At 46.8% G+C, this 19745-nt stretch overlaps 1 protein-coding gene across 8 annotated transcripts in view; it reads left to right on the top strand.

Annotated features, from left to right (window-relative positions):
* The window catches only part of LOC134933327 (NAD-dependent protein deacetylase sirtuin-3-like), a 122878-nt gene extending 103608 nt beyond the window's left edge, over positions 1–19270 (top strand). For 6 of the 8 annotated variants that reach the window (XM_063928444.1, XM_063928445.1, XM_063928448.1 and 3 more), the window contains 5 exons: positions 6368–6600; positions 13291–13391; positions 13623–13784; positions 14497–14705; positions 18813–19270. In XM_063928444.1, the coding sequence (XP_063784514.1) occupies positions 6368–6600; positions 13291–13391; positions 13623–13784; positions 14497–14705; positions 18813–18900 (793 nt within the window). In that variant the 3' untranslated portion in view covers positions 18901–19270. Of the gene's footprint in view, positions 1–6367; positions 6601–13290; positions 13392–13622; positions 13785–14496; positions 14710–18812 lie in introns of all 8 variants that reach the window. The other 2 variants (XM_063928446.1, XM_063928447.1) reach the window with 2 other exon arrangements.
* The last annotated feature ends 475 nt before the right edge of the window (positions 19271–19745 follow it).

The following is a 19745-nucleotide window of genomic DNA, read 5'->3' as shown; positions in this document are numbered from 1 at the left end:
ACATATTTCTGCAAGGCTTGTATATAGTTGTTGCTTACATAAGGATTATGTTACAGTTAAGATCAGTCTTTGGCTGATACTGGTTGGTTCATACTGTTAACTGGTTGCGTATATTCCATGTTATACGGTGTGGGCTGGTATGAATCTTGCCCTTAGATTAACAAAAATCCTTTCCTCGTACTGTCCGTCTCCTCTGGGCACAGTTTCTCTAACTGAGGTCTGGAGGAGGGGCATAGAGGGAGGAGCCAGTGCACACCCATTCTAAAGTCTTTAGAGTGCCCATGTCTCCTGCGGAGCCCGTCTATACCCCATGGTCCTTACGGCGTCCCCAGCATCCTCTACAGACTAGGAGAAAAAGATTTACCGGTAGGTTTAAAATCTTATCTCTAAAAAGAGAAAACTACCAACATCCATTGTCTAACGATTGAAAGTAAGCCTTGGTCTCATTACACTCGGTTTATATGGTAGCACCACGTGTTGTCACATTTTCTTATATTGCTTTAATTGGGGTCTTGGTGAAGGCTCTATTTGAATCATACAGGCTGCCACTATATTTAGGAGCGTGGTTCAAACCATCCATTCTGTTTCCAGTGTCTCTGAACTTGCCAGAGCAGATTGCTATAGTGCAATATTAACAAGCACTTACTAACTTGGAATGCATTTTCTCTAACGTCCTAGTGGATGCTGGGGACTCCGTAAGGACCATGGGGAATAGACGGGCTCCGCAGGAGACAGGGCACTTTAAGAAAGAATTAGGATACTGGTGTGCACTGGCTCCTCCCTCTATGTCCCTCCTCCAAACCTCAGTTTGAATCTGTGCCCGGACGAGCTGGGTGCACCTTAGTGAGCTCTCCTGAGCTTGCTAAAAAAGAAAGTATTTTGTTAGGATTTTTTATTTTCAGAGATTTCTGCTGGCAACAGACTCTCTGCTACGTGGGACTGAGGGGAGAGAAGCAGCCCTACTCACTAGAAGATAGGTCCTGCTTCTTAGGCTACTGGACACCATTAGCTCCAGAGGGATCGTACACATGAACGCACCCTTGGTCTTCCGATCTCGGAGCCGCGCCGCCGTCCCCCTCACAGATCCAGAAGACAGAAGCCGGCGTGAGAAGCAAGAAGACTTCGAAATCGGCGGCAGAAGACTCCAGTCTTCATATGAGGTAGCACACAGCACTGCAGCTGTGCGCCATTGCTCCCACACTAAACCCACACACTCCGGTCACTGTAGGGTGCAGGGCGCAGGGGGGGGGGCGCCCTGGGCAGCAATTAGGTACCTCTTGGCAAAAGCAGCATATATACAGTTTGGCACTGTATATATGCATGAGCCCCCGCCATTATTTTTACACAAAACGCGGGACAGAAGCCCGCCGCTGAGGGGGCGGGGCTTCTTCCTCAGCACTCACCAGCGCCATTTTCTCTCCACAGCTCCGCTGAGAGGAAGCTCCCCAGGCTCTCCCCTGCAGAATCACGGTAGAAAGAGGGTAAAAAGAGAGGGGGGCACATAAATTTGGCGCAAAAACAGTATATACAGCAGCTACTGGGTTAACACTAAGTTACTGTGTGACTCCTGGGTAATATAGCGCTGGGGTGTGTGCTGGCATACTCTCTCTCTCTCTCTCCAAAAGGCCTTGTGGGGGAACTGTGTGTGGTGTGTCGGTACGCTTGTGTCGGCATGTTTGACGAGGAAGGCTATGTGGAAACAGAGCGGGTACAAATGAATGTGGGGTCGCCGCCGACACCCGATTGGATGGATATGTGGAAGGTTTTAAATGATAATGTTAATTCCTTGCATAAAAGGTTGGATACAGCTGAAGCCTTGGGACAGTCAGGGTCTCAACCCATGCCTGATCCTACAGCGCAGAGGCCGTCGGGGTCTCAGAAGCGCCCACTATCCCAAGTTGTTGACACAGATATCGACACGGATTCCGACTCCAGTGTCGATGGCGATGATGCAGTTGCAGCCTAAAATGGCTAAAGCCATCCGCTACATGATTATAGCAATGAAAGATGTGTTACACATCACAGAGGAAACCCCAGTCCCTGACAAGAGGGTTTATATGTATGGGGAAAAAAGGCATGAGTTATGTGAAAAGGCTTGGGAATCTCCAGATAGAAAACTGCAGATTTCCAAACGGATGCTTATGGCGTATCCTTTCCCGCCAACGGACAGGTTACGCTGGGAATCCTCCCCTAGGGTAGACAAAGCTTTAACACTCTTATCCAAGAGGGTAGCCCTGCCGTCACAGGATACGGCCACCCTAAAAGATGCTGTGGATAGAAAGCAGGAGGGTATCCTGAAGTCCATTTATACACATTCAGGTACCCTACTAAGGCCGGCGATTGCGTCGGCCTGGATGTGTAGTGCTGTTGCAGCATGGACAGATACCTTATCTGAGGAACTTGATACCTTGGACAAGGATACTATAGTACTGACCCTGGGGCATATAAAGGACGCTGTCCTATATATGAGAGATGCCCAAAGAGACAGCCTACTGGGCTCTAGAATAAATGCAATGTCGATTTCCGCCAGAAGGGTCCTGTGGACTCGGCAATGGACAGGCGATGCCGACTCAAAAATGCACATGGAGGTTTTACCTTACAGGGGTGAGGAGTTGTTTGGGGACGGTCTCTCGGACCTGGTCTCCACAGCTACGGCTGGAAAGTCAAATTTTTTGCCATATATTCCCTCACAACCTAAGAAAGCACCGTATTACCAAATGCAGTCCTTTCGATCACATGGAGGCAAGAAAGTCCGAGGTGCATCCTTTCTTGCCAGAGGCAGGGGTAGAGGAAAGAAGCTGCACAATACAGCTAGTTCCCAGGAACAGAAGTCCTCCCCGGCTTCCTCTAAATCCGCCGCATGACGCTGGGGCTCCACAGGTGGAGCCAGGCCCGGTGGGGGGCGCGTCTCCGAAATTTCAGCCACAAGTGGGTTCACTCACAGGTGGATCCCTGGGCTATAGAGATTGTGTCTCAGGGTTACAAGCTGGAATTCGAAGTGATGCCCCCTCACCGTTACCTCAAATCGGCCCTGCCAGCTTCCCCCATAGAGAGGGAAATAGTGTTAGCAGCAATTCACAAATTGTATCTCCAGCAGGTGGTGGTAAAGGTTCCCCTCCTTCAACAGGGAAGGGGTTACTATTCGACAATGTTTGTGGTACCGAAACCGGACGGTTCGGTCAGACCCATATTGAATTTAAAATCCCTGAACATATACCTGAAAAGGTTCAAGTTCAAGATGGAATCGCTCAGAGCGGCCATCGCAAGTCTGGAGGAAGGGGATTTTATGGTGTCTCTGGACATAAAGGATGCTTACCTTCATGTCCCCATTTATCCACCTCATCAGGAGTACCTCCGATTTGTGGTACAGGATTGTCATTACCAATTCCAGACGTTGCCGTTTGGTCTGTCCACGGCACCGAGAATATTTACCAAGGTAATGGCAAAAATGATGGTGCTCCTGCGAAAGCAGGGAGTCACAATTATCCCATACTTGGACGATCTCCTCATAAAGGCGAGGTCCAGAGAGCAGTTGCTGATCAGCGTAGCACGCTCTCGGGAAGTGTTACAACAGCACGGCTGGATTCTGAATATTCCAAAGTCGCAGTTGATTCCTACGACGCGTCTGCCCTTCCTGGGCATGATTCTGGACACAGACCAGAAGAAGGTTTTTCTCCCGACGGAGAAGGCTCAGGAACTCATGACACTGGTCAGAGACCTCTTAAAACCAAAACAGGTGTCGGTGCATCACTGCACGCGAGTCCTGGGAAAGATGGTGGCGTCATACGAGGCCATTCCCTTCGGCAGGTTCCATGCGAGGACCTTTCAATGGGATCTGTTGGACAAGTGATCCGGATCGCATCTACAGATGCATCGGCTGATCACCCTATCCCCCAGGGCCAGGGTGTCTCTTCTGTGGTGGCTGCAGAGTTCTCACCTTCTCGAGGGCCGCAGGTTCGGCATTCAGGACTGGGTCCTGGTGACCACGGATGCAAGCCTCCGAGGGTGGGGGGCAGTCACACAGGGAAGAAATTTCCAGGGTCTGTGGTCAAGTCAGGAGACTTGCCTTCACATCAATATCCTGGAACTAGGGGCCATATACAACGCCCTAAGTCAAGCGGAGACCCTGCTTCGCAACCAATCGGTGCTGATTCAATCAGACAACATCACCGCAGTGGCTCATGTAAACCGCCAAGGCGGCACAAGGAGCAGGGTGGCGATGGCGGAAGCCTCCAGAAGTCTTCGATGGGCGGAGAATCACGTACGAGCACTGTCAGCAGTGTTCATTCTGGGAGTGGACAACTGGGAAGCAGACTTCCTCAGCAGACACAACCTCCACCCGGGAGAGTGGGGACTTCATCAAAAAGTCTTCACGCAGATTGCAAGGTGATGGGAACTGCCACAGGTGGACATGATGGCATCCCGTCTCAACAAAAAGCTACAGAGGTATTGCGCCAGGTCAAGAGACCCTCAGGCGATAGCTGTAGACGCACTAGTGACACCGTGGGTGTTCCAGTTGGTTTATGTGTTTCCTCCTCTTCCTCTCATACCCAAGGTGCTGAGAATCATAAGAAAAAGAGAAGTGAGAACAATACTCATTGTTCCTGATTGGCCAAGAAGGACTTGGTATCCAGAGCTACAAGAAATGCTCACAGAGGACCCATGGCCTCTACCTCTAAGACAGGATCTGTTACAACAGGGGCCCTGTCTGTTCCAAGACTTACCGCGGCTGCGTTTGACGGCATGGCGGTTGAACGCCGGATCCTAGCAGAAAAAGGCATTCCGGATGAGGTTATTCCTACGCTGATAAAGGCTAGGAAGGACGTGACGGCTAAACATTATCACCGTATATGGCGAAAATATGTTGCTTGGTGTGAGGCCAGGAATGCCCCTACAGAGGAATTCCAGCTGGGCCGTTTCCTTCACTTCCTACAGTCGGGAGTGACTTTGGGCCTAAAACTGGGGTCCATTAAGGTCCAGATTCCGGCCCTATCCATTTTCTTTCAAAAAGAACTGACTTCTCTTCCTGAAGTTCAGACGTTTGTAAAGGGAGTGCTGCATATTCAGCCCCCGTTTGTGCCCCCAGTGGCACCTTTGGATCTTAACGTGGTGTTGAGTTTCCTGAAATCACACTGGTTTGAGCCACTTAAAACTGTGGAGTTAAAATATCTCACGTGGAAGGTGGTCATGCTATTAGCCTTGGCTTCGGCTAGGCATGTGTCAGAATTGGCGGCTTTGTCACATAAAAGCCCCTATCTGGTTTTCCATATGGACAGGGCAGAATTGCGGACTCGTCCACAATTTCTGCCAAAAGTGGTGTCATCTTTTCATATGAACCAACCTATTGTGGTGCCTGTGGCTACTCGTGACTTGGAGGATTCCGAGTTACTGGATGTAGTCAGGGCTTTGAAGATTTATGTAGCCAGAACGGCTAGAGTCAGGAAAACTGAGTCGCTGTTTATCCTGTATGCATCCAACAAGCTGGGTGCTCCTGCTTCAAAGCAAACTATTGCTCGCTGGATCTGTAACACGATTCAGCAGGCTCATTCTGCGGCTGGATTGCCACTTTTAAAATCAGTAAAAGCCCACTCCACAAGGAAGGTGGGCTCTTCTTGGGCGGCTGCCCGAGGGGTCTCTGCATTACAGCTTTGCCGAGCGGCTACTTGGTCAGGTTCAAACACTTTTGCAAAGTTCTACAAGTTTGATACCCTGGCTGAGGAGGACCTTGTGTTTGCTCATTCGGTGCTGCAGAGTCGTCCGCACTCTCCCGCCCATTTGGGAGCTTTGGTATAATCCCCATGGTCCTTATGGAGTCCCCAGCATCCACTAGGACGTTAGAGAAAATAAGATTTTACTTACCGGTAAATCTATTTCTCGTAGTCCGTAGTGGATGCTGGGCGCCCGTCCCAAGTACGGACTTCTTCTGCAATACTTGTATATAGTTATTGCTTAAATAAGGGTTATGTTATGGTTGCATCAGGGTTATCTGATGCTCTGTTGTTGTTCATACTGTTAACTGGGTAGGTTTATCACGAGTTATACGGTGTGATTGGTGTGGCTGGTATGAGTCTTACCATGGATTCCAAAATCCTTTCCTTGTACTGTCAGCTCTTCCGGGCACAGTTTCCTTAACTGAGGTCTGGAGGAGGGACATAGAGGGAGGAGCCAGTGCACACCAGTATCCTAATTCTTTCTTAAAGTGCCCTGTCTCCTGCGGAGCCCGTCTATTCCCAATGGTCCTTACGGAGTCCCCAGCATCCACTACGGCCTACGGGAAATAGATTTACTGGTAAGTAAAATCTTATTTTCTCTTGTTTTAATAAATAATTTTAAACAGAATGTTTTTTCCTGCTCTCTTCTCCTACAGAACACCTGGTTCCGGATTATATGATAACATGCAGCGTTATAATGTTCCATACCCAGAAGCCATTTTTGACATTGATTACTTTACACACAACCCAAAGCCTTTTTTTGCTCTAGCGAAAGAGCTGTATCCTGGTAAATACAAACCCAACGTGGTCCACTATTTCGTGAGGTTACTGCATGACAAAGGCTTGTTACTGAGATGTTATACGCAGAATATTGACGGCCTAGAAAGAAGTGAGATATACTACTGTCTCTATAGTGTATGTATATGATGATTGTGAAATTATTCATACTTGTGCAGAACCTGAAAAACCTTAAATTATGCTATCTAATCACAAAGGGCTTCGGGAATGTATAATGAACAAAATTTGTTTTTGAGAATGATTGTGTGGTGTAGTATGATGTGGGCCAATCAAGCAATGTCTTGTCTGCACAAATCATAGGATTGTTTGTATTAAATAACATATCTGCGATTTCTTTTTCTAAAAATTCACGATCTGATAGCTGAAATCTCCAGCTGACAAGTATGTAGGTTAGAAACAAATCTTATTTTACTTTCCCCAAAAGATAGCAGAAACATTGAGAATGGTATACAGTTCTAATTACCCAATAGCAGCTTTACCTTTTGCCTCATTGATCTGTTATGTATGCATTTTGTATATGTATGTATGTATGTATACATACTATATTGTATAATTATTTTTCTCCCAATATCTCCTTGGTGGATCTGTGTATTGGCAGAATTAATTTCTTTCTTTGTCTTTCCATGAAAGAGATCTAATGACTACTTTAATGCAGTTCCACACCATTTCATACATGCCGACATAGGCGTGCGCACAGGCACCCCCTAATGTCCGGCACACCCCCCCCCCCCAGCACGTCACGCGATCATCGCTGTCTGTGTGCTGCTGCAGTAGCACACTGATACAGCGATGATCGGATAACCTCCTGGCTGCATCGCTCGCGCTGCCCTAACAGCACAGCATTCACCCCCTCCCGAGTCCCGCTGCACAGCGCTGCCTCCGATCACACTCACACACAGCTGCCTGTCAGCTGTGCGACTTCTTAATGGACGGGTGGGCTGGCCGCCACACAGCCCAACCCACCAACCGCCACGTCATAATCCGTCAGCACGTCACACCGCACGCCCTCCCTCCCTTCCTTCCTTCCCACCCTGGCTGAGTGGCTGCGCTGTCGGCTGTCCTCCGAGTCCCAGCTCCCGGGTGTGCTCATTTCAAGTGTGTGCCCTGCTCTGCCGCCCTGCCCTGCCGTTTTCGACCACTGGAGGACTCGGAGAGGAGGACAGTAGTCGTCCCATCATCCTGCTGCCTGAGACTGCCCTTCAGAATGTGAGTGAGAGACTCACTCAGTATCTCTCAATCTCTGTGTGCACCAGGGAAAAGTTCAGGCCAGGCGGGGGTGGGGGTTGGGACAGTCCACTGTAGGCGGCACACTGGTCACAAAAGGTACAAAACAGCAGGTTGCAGCAACAACGTTTCGAAGTTTATTCTTCGTCCTCAGGTAACCTGAGGACGAAGAATAAACTTCGAAACGTTGTTGCTGCAACCTGCTGTTTTGTACCTTTTGTGACCAGTGTGCCGCCTACAGTGGACTATTGTATTGACCCGTGGCTCTGCGGGTCTAGGAGGGCACCGGGACTGAGTTATTTGTACCTGGGAGTGCTGCCAAAAGTCGTTTGTATATATGTATATGTGTATATATATATATATATATATATATATACAAACAGAGAACCCAGCACTCACCAAAGTAAACTCACTTATCCTCAACAATTCAATAAATAAATGATGGGGGTTTAGTTGGTGGATTGGCCAATGCATGGAAGCCTGTATACCGATTCAAGGTACCCCACCTTCATACAGGTCCTACACTATCACAGAGTCTTAAAACCTGACTACCACACTGCTGCATCATCTGCCTGCTAGATGTAATGTGTACCTGCCACAGACTTTATGGCTTTTAAAGGTACACTAGTCACCTATTGCACTGGCTCAAAGATGATTGCTAAAAAACAGCTGAGACAGGTTCAGGATAATAAAGTCCACACAGGGGTACATGAGAAAGCTAGTGGCCACGGTTAATAAGAGCTAACCATAGATTAACCCCTTCATATACACACAGAGTAAAAACCACAGCACTCACCGCACCAGAAGCGGGGCACAGCTATGCACTTACCACTCACAGGGTGGGGTGCATGTAACACTGCACTCTCCACCACAGAAGCGGGGTACACAGCTGTACTTACCACTCACAGGGCGGGGTGCATGTAGCCCATGACCACATCGCTCTAATAAATACAAACAGAGAACCCAGCACTCACCAAAGTAAACTCACTTATCCTCAACAATTCAATAAATAAATGATGGGGGTTTAGTTGGTGGATTGGCCAATGCACGGAAGCCTGTATACCGATTCAAGGTACCCCACCTTCATACAGGTATATATATGTATATGTATGTATGTATATATATATATATATATATATATATATATATATTTATATATATATATTTATTTTCTAATTTTATTTTTTTAATTTTAATTTTGTTTTATAATATTCTTGTGGACTGGCACTCCGGTGCCCTCTGACTGGATAGGCGGGGCTAGGCACGCCCAGTAGGTGGGGCTAGGCACACCCAGTAGGCGGGGCTAGGCACGCCACTCCAGTCGTGCACCCCCTAATGAAATGTGCTGCGCACGCCTATGCATGCCGAGGGTTGTGGCATCAGGAATATTTTAAGTATATTATGATGGGAAATATTTATTATCGTTTAATTACATAGTGCCAGCATATGCCGTTGTGGTTTAAAATTGCAAGCAACACTGGATTATAGAAACACTGGATAATGAGACAAAGGGGCTGATTCAGTCCTGATCGCTGGTGTGTCTTCGCACAGCGAGCAATCGGGTCTGAACTGCACATGTGCATGCCAGAGATGCTATCGACATCTCAGCCCAGCGATCTCCTCTGCCTGATTGACAGGCAGAAGCATTTGGGTGGGCCGGCAGCATTCGTGTGCGGTCCAGGCAACGCGGGCATGCCAGGACCGTGCGGGAAGGGTGGGCCGCGGCAGCTATGTGACGTTACACGCAGCCGCAGTGACCCGGGACGTGGCAAAAATTCGCCTACCAGCGCAGCAATGCTGCACATGTAGGGACTCACTCGCCGGGTGCGATAGCATCACCGTTGTGTGATGCTATCGCACCCGTTGGCAGGGGGAGGGCCAGACATGCAGGGCAGACTAGCCCTGTGCTGGGCGTCCCCCCGCATGTTAGGGTGGCTGATCATAGCCATGCAAAATTTTGCACGGCTATGATCAGGTCTGAATTAGCCCCAAAGGGAAGAGGGGCCTACTCGCAAGCTTACAATCTGTGTAGAGAAGAATACCCAAAAAACAACCCCTTTCAAAGTTAACCTTTAAATCAGGGATGGGGAACCTTTTATCTACCAAGGGCCATTTGGATAGTTTGGATAGTTATAAAATCATTCGGGGGCCATACACAAATTATCAACTTAAAAATTACCCCCCAGTAGTTATGCCCCTTAGTGGTACTGAGTGCGCGCACCAAAAAATGGGTGTGCCCAATTAAAATGGGACGTGATACACACATGCCCCCAGTAGTGCAGTGCCAGATAAAGAAATGCTCACGCAGTGCCAGATACACAAATGCCCCCCCCCCCCACTGTGCTGCTCATCGCTGCTGCTGTTTGTCAGGGGAGGAGAGCGCAGCATGTGCCTTTTCTGCCCCTTACTGCTTAGTCCGGAGGCGTGTGTCATGTCAGGAACCATAGACCAGGCAGGGAGGAAAGCACAGTTATGTCGGGTGGCGGCGTGTAGGACCTCAAACCAGTCGCCGGTTCGTGAGCCAATCAGAGCTCGTGGACCGCCAGACATAGCTGTGCTCTCCTCCCTGCCCTGACAGCTGAGACACACCGCCGCTGGACTGAGGGGCAGCGTGTCTCGCTGACACACAGCAGCGGGTGGGCCGGAACAAACGGCTTTGCGGGCCTTATATGGCCCGCTGGCCGGAGGTTCCCCACCCCTGCTTTAAATGTATAGTCCCCTCACCTACTCACTCACTCTGATGTTTCTTTGTGACCAAAAGGCCCCTTTTTATAAGGGTATGAACCCAAGGTGATCCAAGTGTGGTATACTCTGCTCAAAACTTGCCTGTTCTGTGTGCATGATCTCCCCAGGAAATACAAGTAGGATGCCCACCGCCCAACTCCCTCACCTAACTTGCCTCCGGCAGGCCAGCCAGCTCCTGTTTCTGCTCACCATCTCTTTTAAATACCCCAACATTTGGATGCTGGAAACTCATATTATCAACAGAGTACTACCTCCAATTCATATTATGCCACACAGAAGTGCACTGTTCTGTCACCTCCTATGTGGTTTAGGATAATTAGGGTGTGGATGGGAGGGTGCAGCTTGTAGCTCATAGGAATGTCTGCACGCTGACACTATGGAGATGACATCCAACATTAATGGGCGCCTGGGCACAGTGTGCACCTCTTATGCTCTTATGCTTAATAGGTATCTTGTCCAACTTATGCTTATTATCATAGTTTGTTGAAAATGTCTCTTCCTGTGCCATGTTTGTGTGCACTCTACATATATTCTCTCCCCAACCACTGTCATCTGTCCAGTGTCATCAGTTTTAAATTCTGCCTGTCCAATATCATAGGTTTGTGCAGAGCCGGCCTTAGGCATAGGCAAACTAGGCAAATGCCTAGGGCATTTGGTATGCTTAGGGGCACCAGCAGCTTCTGTTGATTAAAATGATATGCGGCATGCCTATACTCTTTGTGTGACTGCGGTTGTATCTGCATACGAAATGCTACATTGCAGTGTATTCCTGGAAATCACTGTAATGTAGCATTTCGTATGCAGATACAGCCACAGTCACACACAGAATATAGGCATGCTGCATATTGTTTTAATCAGCAGAAGCTGCTTGTGCACGCTAACCATAAAGTAATGCAAATAAAATGCATTTTCATAAACAAAAGTCGCCCGACATTAGCAGAGCTGCCAGCTGACTCATGCCAGGCATCTCCTGCAGAACTAGCGGCGGTGCTAGGGGGCACTAGCTAAAATCTTGCCTAGGGCATCATATTAGTTAGGGCCGGCTCTGGGTTTGTGGTTGGACAATGGTCCAATTCTGCAGCACTTTGCCAAATCAGGCATGTATATGAACCTTCTATCCATGTGGCTACAGTGCATCTGGAAAGTATTCACAGCGCTTCACTTTTTCCACATTTTTGTTACAGCTCTATTAGAAAATGGAATAAATTCATTTTTCCCCTCAAAATTCTATACCCAATACCCCATAATGACAACTTGAAAAAAAGTTTGGTTTTTTTTTTGAGGTTTTAATCACATGTACATAAGTGTTCAGCCTTTGCCATGAAGCGCAAAATTGAGCTCAGGTGCATCCGGTTTCCACTAATCATCCTTGAGATGTTCCTACAGCTTAATTGGAGTCCACCTGTGGTAAACTCAGTTGATTGGACATGATTTGGAAAGGCACACACCTGTCTTTATAAGGTCCCACACTTGACAGTGCATGTCTGAGCACAAACAAAGCATAAAGTCAAAGGAATTGTCTGTAGACCTCTGAGACAGGATTGTCTCGAGGCACAAATTTGGGGAAGGGCACAGTAAAATGTCTGCTGCTTTGAAGGTCCCAATGAGCACAGTGGCCTCCATCATCCGTAAAATTGAAGAAGTTCGGAACCACCAGGACACTTCCTAGAGCTGTCCGGCCGTCTAAACTGAGCAATCAGGGGAGAAGGGCCCTAGTTAGGGAGGTGACCAAGAACCTGATGGTCACTCTGTCAGAGCTACAGCATTCCTCTTTGGAGAGAGGAGAACCTTCCAGAAGGACAATCATCTCTGCAGCAATCCACCGATCAAGCCTGTATGTAGAGTGGCCAGACGGAAGCCACTCCCTAGTAAAAAGCACATGGCAGCCTGCCTGGAGTTTGCCAAAATGCACCTGAAGGACTCTCAGACCATGGGAAACAAACAAAATTTTCTGGTCTGATCAGACAAAGATTAAACTCTTTGGCGTGAATGCCAGGCATCATGTTTGGAGGAAACCAGGTACTACTCATCACCTGGCCAATACCATCCCTACAGTGAAGCATGGTGGTGCCAGCATCATGCCGTGGGGATGTTTTTCAGCGGCAGGAACTGGGAGACTAGTCAGGATTGAGGGAAAGATGAATGCAGCAATGTACAGAGACACCATGGATGAAAACCTGCTCCAGAGCGCTCTTGACCTCAGACTGGGGCGACTTTTCATCTTTCAGCAGGACAACGACCTTAAGCACACAGCCAAGATATCAAAGTGGTGGTTTCAGGACAACTCTGTGAAGGTCCTTGAGTGGCCCAGCCAGAGTCCAGACTTGAATCTGATTGAACATCTCTGGAGAGATCTGAAAATGGCTGTGCACCAACGCTTCCCATCCAACCTGATGGAGCTTGAGAGGTGCTGCAAAGAGGAATGGGTGAAACTGCCCAAAGATAGGTGTGCCAAGCTTGTGGCATCATATTCAAAAAGACTTGAGGCTGTAATTGCTGCCAAAGGTGCATCAACAAAGTACTGAGCAAAGGCTGTGAATACTTCTGTACATGTGACTTTAGTTTTTTATTTGTAATAAATTTTCAGAAATCACAAGAACTTTTTCACATTGTTATTATGGGGTATTGTGTGTAGAATTTTGAGGGAAAAATGAATTCCAGTTTGGAATAAGGCTGTAACATAACAAAATGTGGAAAAAGTGAAGCGCTGTGAATACTTTCCGTATGTACTGTACCTACCTTTTTACCTGTATATGGTAATCTATTTTATTTTGTAACTTATTTTTTTATTTTTGTCTTCTCCATTTTCCAGCAGCTGGGATTCCACCCAAAAAATTAGTTGAGGCTCATGGAACATTCTCATCAGCATCTTGTCACCTGTGTTACACTCCATTCCCTACAGCAGAAGCTCGGGTATTATGCACTAAAGCAAAGCATTGTCATTTTAAATAACATGACTTGAAATAGAAATTCTTTCTTTAGAAAAAATAAACATAAATATAAAGTGTGTGTATATGTGTGTGTGTGTGTGTGTGTGTGTGTGTATATGTATATATATGTATGTGTGTATATATATATATATATATATATATATATTTATATATAATTATTTATTGACATTGGTTTTTGCTTTGTTTTATTAAGGACTGCATTATGAATGACAAATCCCCACGTTGCAAATTGTGCTATGGGGTTGTTAAACCAGATATTGTGTTTTTTGGTGAAGATCTTCCAAAAGAATTTGCCAGATTTTCAAAGGACTTTCCAAAGGCTGACCTGCTAATTGTTATGGGGACTTCTTTGGAGGTATTCATTACATTATGTTGTGAATCCTATTATCCCTGAAAGTAGGCAACCTTGTGGCTCTCGAGGAATGCTGGGATTTGTAGTTTCACCATACCTATCTCTAGGGGTTTTTCAAACTTGCTAAGCACTTGTCAAATGTGCAAAGTACTCCAGCTGAAAACACCTATTATCCAAATCAGATTGCTGGATTTCAGCCAGGAGACATGCCCATTTTGTCATTGGAACCTGCATGAAAAGTTGGTAGCTTGCTATCTTAAGGTACATACACACGGTGCGATGTGTGCTTACGATTTTGACTATATAGTAAAAATCGTAAGAAAAGTTAGCACATATCGCAGTGTGTATACAGCTTGCGCTACCGATGAGCGCACCCGTGGGGTCTGTATCGCAAGAAAAAATAGACTCTGCAGGCAAGGCAATTTTGGCTATATTGTGTACAATCTAGTTTCTAGCACAGTCAAAATTCCAAGTAATAATACTGTAGTCAAAATTGGTGGCTCTGGGTTCCAGGGAGTTAAAGGGAAATTGCATAGTCAAAATTGGCACTTAGTCAAAATCTCACCGTGTGTATGCACCTTTAGCCAGGAAGCGGTGAGATTTCCTTGTGGGAAGGTGATTACTATTAGCTGTCAGAGGGGTGGAGGATTAGTTAGGCTGTGTCCAAAACTGGGCCACCTTTTTATGCTACATCCATTGTTCCTCATTTTTATAGATTGAACCTTTTGCCAACATTGTAAACTCTGTGCGACCAAACGTTCCCCGGCTCCTGATGAACCGAGATGCTGTTGGTCCATTTAAAACAAAACCAATGAAGAGCACAGACGTGGTGCAACTGGGAGAGCTCTGTGACGTCACCAGAAAGTTTTTGAAAGCCCTGAACTGGCAGACTGACATGGAGGAAGTGATGCAATCTCAAAAGATGTAGGTGGGTATAGCATCTCTGATTTTTGTTGGCTAAAAAAACCCCTCCTCTGTTTTCCCAGGGGCATGGAGTGCCAGAAGTGTCTCAGTAGAGATGGTTACTGATCCTGTAGTCAATGCTGCGCATATTTTATTCACGTGGATGGGGAAGTGAAATCCAGCATAAACTTGGGAGGTTTGTGTGTAATTGCATGTATGCAAATACTGACAGGAACACATCGGGGGCGTGCGGTGAGGTCAGTGGCTGGTGAGGCACTGCAGCCATAATGTTCTCTGAGTCCCGTTGATGACCCATACCGCTGCCGAGCTGATACCTGCTACCCCCCCTAAGCAGATGCCAGTTACCACCGACGTCCCTGATGCGTCAGCTTGGGCAGGTGAGGAATCTTTTCAGATCCCTCCCTGCTGTTAGAGACAGACACAGGCAGACAGACAGAGGAAGTGGGAGGATGGTGGAAAGAGACAGGCAGACAGAGGATGTTAGAAGATGGTGAAAGAGACACACAGAGGAAAGAGACAGACAGGCAGGCAGACAGAGGATGTGATTGGATGGTGGTAAGAGAAAGACAGAGGATGTGAGAGAGAGAGAGAGACAAAGGAAAGAGACAGACAGGCAGAGGATGTGAGGGGCTGGTGGAAAGAGACACACAGGAAAGACAAGCAGGCAGACAGAGGATGTGAGAGGATGGTGGAAAGAGACACACAGCCAGACAGAGGATGTGAGAGGATGGTGTAAAGAGACACACAGAGGAAAGACAGGCATAATGAAGAGGCAGGTGACAGAGAGAAGGAAGGGACAGTCAGACAGAAGAAAGATACAGAGGGAGGAAATCCCATATCAGCCCCTCTACCCTGAAGCCATTACCTATATGCCCATACATGAAACACCAGCATGCTCCTATTGCACAGTCAGGATCAGGAAGTGGGACAGCATCCTGCTCTGCAGAGGAATGGGGGCTGGTGCTGTGTAACACTGCTGCACAGTGGAAGGGGAGGAGCCCCGGAGACGGAACAGAAACAGTGTGTCATGGCATAGGGGAGGGTAGAGGCTGCAACTGGCCCTAGAACTCCTATAGTTAAACTATAAAAAAACATTGGCTAGAGACTTATGGGCACCGTTGTAGCCTTCCCCTGTATGGGAGTCCCCTACCCGGCTTCTGTGTTACTGGCTGCTGCTGGAGTTCCGATGGGGAGCTGCTGCTGCAGGGCATGAACAGCAGTACTCCCACAGCCATTTTACTGTAGCCTGTGACTAAAGAAGGACCAGTGACCGCTACCCGATCAGAGTACCGATCGCTGTAGCAGCCATCTGGTCCTGTGCACAGTGTGAACTGGCCCAGCAGACATGCCCCCTTCCTCACAGAGAACCTTTTTCCTGCTGCCAGGCAGACTCGGCAGTGGTCTCTCCTTGCAAGAGAGCCCTCTCACCCTGCGGGGTTTCCAGCACCTGTAGAGATCCCCCGCCAGAGTCCGACTGGGGGTGCAGCTATAGAGAGGATCTAGGTAGGGTGCAAACAACTAATCAGGCACACTTCTAAATGTGCCTGTACATTACACAGCCTTGTACCAGGTCCAAAAGTAATAACAGGACCGGCCCTGCCCACTGCCCTATCACAGCTTCCTCAGTGACAGGGGCGTGCTTTCATGTGAGCTGAAAGGACGCCCCTGTCAAAGCGGCACTTCTGTTAGGTGCCACTTCAGCTGCTTTTTTTTAATGGGCTTTCACTGCCCAACGCTTGCCCGGAATTTCTGACTTGTCAGATAAACGGCAGTTTGATTGAATAGGTCGAATCTGGATTTGATCTTAAAATGTCGGAAACTGACTTTTTTCCGACAAGTCGGGAATTGAATTCTGACTTGAATTGAATAGACCCCAATGTCTGTGTCATTTACTTCACTTGTAGCATTTGACTTTTTTTAATAAATATAATATTTAAAAAAAAAAAAAAAAAAATCAAATCTCGTGTACATAAGCATTCACAGCCTTTGCTCAATACTTTGATGCACCTTTGGCAGCAATTACAGCCTCAAGTCTTTTTGAATATGATGCCACAAGCTTGGCACACCCATCTTTGGGCAGTTTCGCCTATTCCTCTTTGCAGCACCTCTCAAGCTCCATCAAGTTGGATGGGAATCGTCTGTTCACAGCCATTTTCAGATCTCTCCAGAGATGTTCAATCGGATTCAAGTCTGGCCTCTGGCTGGGCCACTCAAGGACATTCACAGTTGTCCTGAAGCCACTACTTTGATATCTTGGCTGTGTGTTTAGGAGTGTTGTCCTGCTGAAAGATGAACAGTCGCCCCAGTCTGAGGTCAAGAGCGCTCTAGATCAGGTTTTCATCCAGGATGTCTCTGTACATTGGGGGTAATTACGAGTTGATCGCAGCAGGAACTTTGTTAGCAGTTGGGCAAAACCATGTGCATTGCAGGGGAGGCAGATATAACATGTGCAGAAAGAGTTAGATTTGGGTGTTCAATCTGCAATCTAAATTGCAGTGTAAAAATGAAGCAGGCAGTATTTACCCTGCACAGAAACAAAATAACCCACCCAAATCTAACTCTCTCTGCACATGTTAAATCTGCCTCCCCTGCAGTGCACATGGTTTTGCCCAACTGCTAATAAAGTTCCTGCTGCGATCAACTCTGAATTACCCCCATTGTTGCATTCATCTTTCCCTCTATCCCGACTAGTCTCCCAGTTCCTGCCGCTGAAAAACATCCCCACGGCATGATGCTGCCACCACCATGCTTCACTGTAGGGATGGTATTGGCCTTATTGGTATTGATGAGCGGTGACTGGTTTCCTCCAAACATGACACCAGGCATTCACGCCAAAGAGTTCAATCTTTGTCTCATCAGACCAGAGAATTTTGTTTCCCATGGTCTGAGTGCCCTTCAGGTACATTTTGGCAAACTCCAGGCGGGCTGCCATGTGCTTTTTACTAAGGAGAGGCTTCTGTCTAGCCACTCTACCATACAGGCCTGATTGGTGGATTACTGCAGAGATGGTTGTCCTCTTTCCACAGAATTATGCTGTAGCTCTGACAGTGACCATCGGGTTCTTGGTCACCTCCCTTACTAGGGCCCTACTCTCCCGATTGCTCAGTTTAGACGGCCAGACAGCTCTAGGAAGAGTCCTGGTGGTACCGAACTTTTCCGTTTACGGATGATGGTCCGTGCTCATTGAGACCTTCAAAGCAGCAGATATTTTTCTGTACCTGTCTCCAGATTTGTGCATTGAGACAATCCTGTTTCTGAGGTCTACAGACAATTCCTTTGACTTCATGCTTGGTTTGTGCTCAGACATTCACTGTCGAGTGTGGGACCTTTATATAGACAGGTGTATGCCTTTCCAAATGTCCAATCAACTAAATTTACCACAGGTAGACTCCAATTAAGCTGTAGGAACAACTCAAGAATGATCAGTGGAAACAGTATGCACCTGGGCTCAATTTTGAGCTTCATGGCAAAGGCTGTGAATACTTATGTACATGTGATTACTTTTTTTTTTCCAATAAATTTACAAAAATCTCCCAAAAACTTTTTCAAGTTGTCATTATGGGGTATTGTGTGTAGAATTTTAAAGGAAAAATGAATTTATTCCATTTTGGAACAAGGCTGTAACATAACAAAATGTGGAAAAAGTTAAGTGCTGTGAATACTTTCCGGATGCACTGTATATAGCAAGGGGAGTGTTCTTCAGTATGCCGACTGTCGGGATCCCGGCGCACAGTATACCGGCCCCGGAATTCCGACAGCCGACATCCACTTTTTCTCCCTTGTGGGGGTCCATGACCCCCCTGGAGGGAGAATAAAATAGCGTGGAGCGCGTAGCGCGCCAGCAATGAGCTCATTTGCGCTCGCCACGCCGGCGGTCAGGCTCCCGGCGCCGGTATACTGGTCGCCGGGAGCCCGGCCGCCGGCATACCATATTACACCCAGCAAGGGATATGCCTCAAATTAGCCGCTCATGCATCACCAGCTGCAAAAAGGTCTGTACTGTGTTTTTCAATTAACTGTTTTGGCTGATTTTTATTGTTTTGCTTTTCTTGGCTACTTGTGTCAATCAGTAGTTAATCTGTGTTTCATTCTTCTTGTAACCTACAGCATAAAGTGTGATGGACACATCAGAGCTGCAGTTCAAGACGCACAATCTGATTTCTCAAATATCACAAATGTTGTACAGCTTTTTTAATCTGTAGGAAAGTGTGTGATGCATTTCATTTTCAAAATATTGTGTCAAACACTTTTTATTTTAAGGTGTACACGATTAGGATAAGATAAAATGTGCTGCTATGAACATTAATCACCGCTAGCGTTTAATCCTCCATCGCTGCTGTAATCGCTCAGGGTATTGCTCCACTGTTTTTTTTTTTTTAAACTCAAACTAATCAGACTTTGTTTTCATTAAACTTGTTTTGATGTTTGTTTTTGTTTAATTTATTGTATTTATATTGGTTGTGTAACTTTATCTATAAAAATTTATCTGTTCGTACTTGTAATAAACTATGTATTTTATAATATACTTCAGACTTCATTAATAAACAGTCTTCCAATTGGTTAAATTACATATTTATATATTGTATTCCATTATTACATGCACATGTTACAAGGTATACAGTGCTTTAACCTGTAACGATCACAAATAGAATCATGTTGAATAATTAAAGAAATATACTAGGTAATACAACCTGGAGGAATAGTTCCTGATACTGTACTTGATAAGGGGGTATTGGTCATCAGGTCGACAAGATTTAGGTCGACAGTCATAAGGTTGACCACTATTGGCCGACATGCATTAGGTCACATGGTCAAAAGGTCGACATAGTCGTTAGGTTGACATGAGTTTTTTTTACTTTTTTTGGTGTCATTATCTTCATAAAGTGACGGGGAACCCCAATTAGTGCACCGTGTCCCCTCGCATGGCTCACCATGCTTCGGGCAAGGTGCCTCGCTCTGCTGCTGCTGCGCACGGCACAGGTTACCGTTCCCAATCATAGTCCACGTGGATCGTAAAGTATGAAATAGTTCAAAAAATGA

Source organism: Pseudophryne corroboree, chromosome 6 (genome assembly GCF_028390025.1).
Source record: "Pseudophryne corroboree isolate aPseCor3 chromosome 6, aPseCor3.hap2, whole genome shotgun sequence".
Classification (NCBI taxonomy): domain Eukaryota; kingdom Metazoa; phylum Chordata; class Amphibia; order Anura; family Myobatrachidae; genus Pseudophryne; species Pseudophryne corroboree.
The sequence above is the reverse complement of the archived record's forward strand: the minus strand, read 5'-3'. Positions and strand labels throughout refer to the sequence as shown.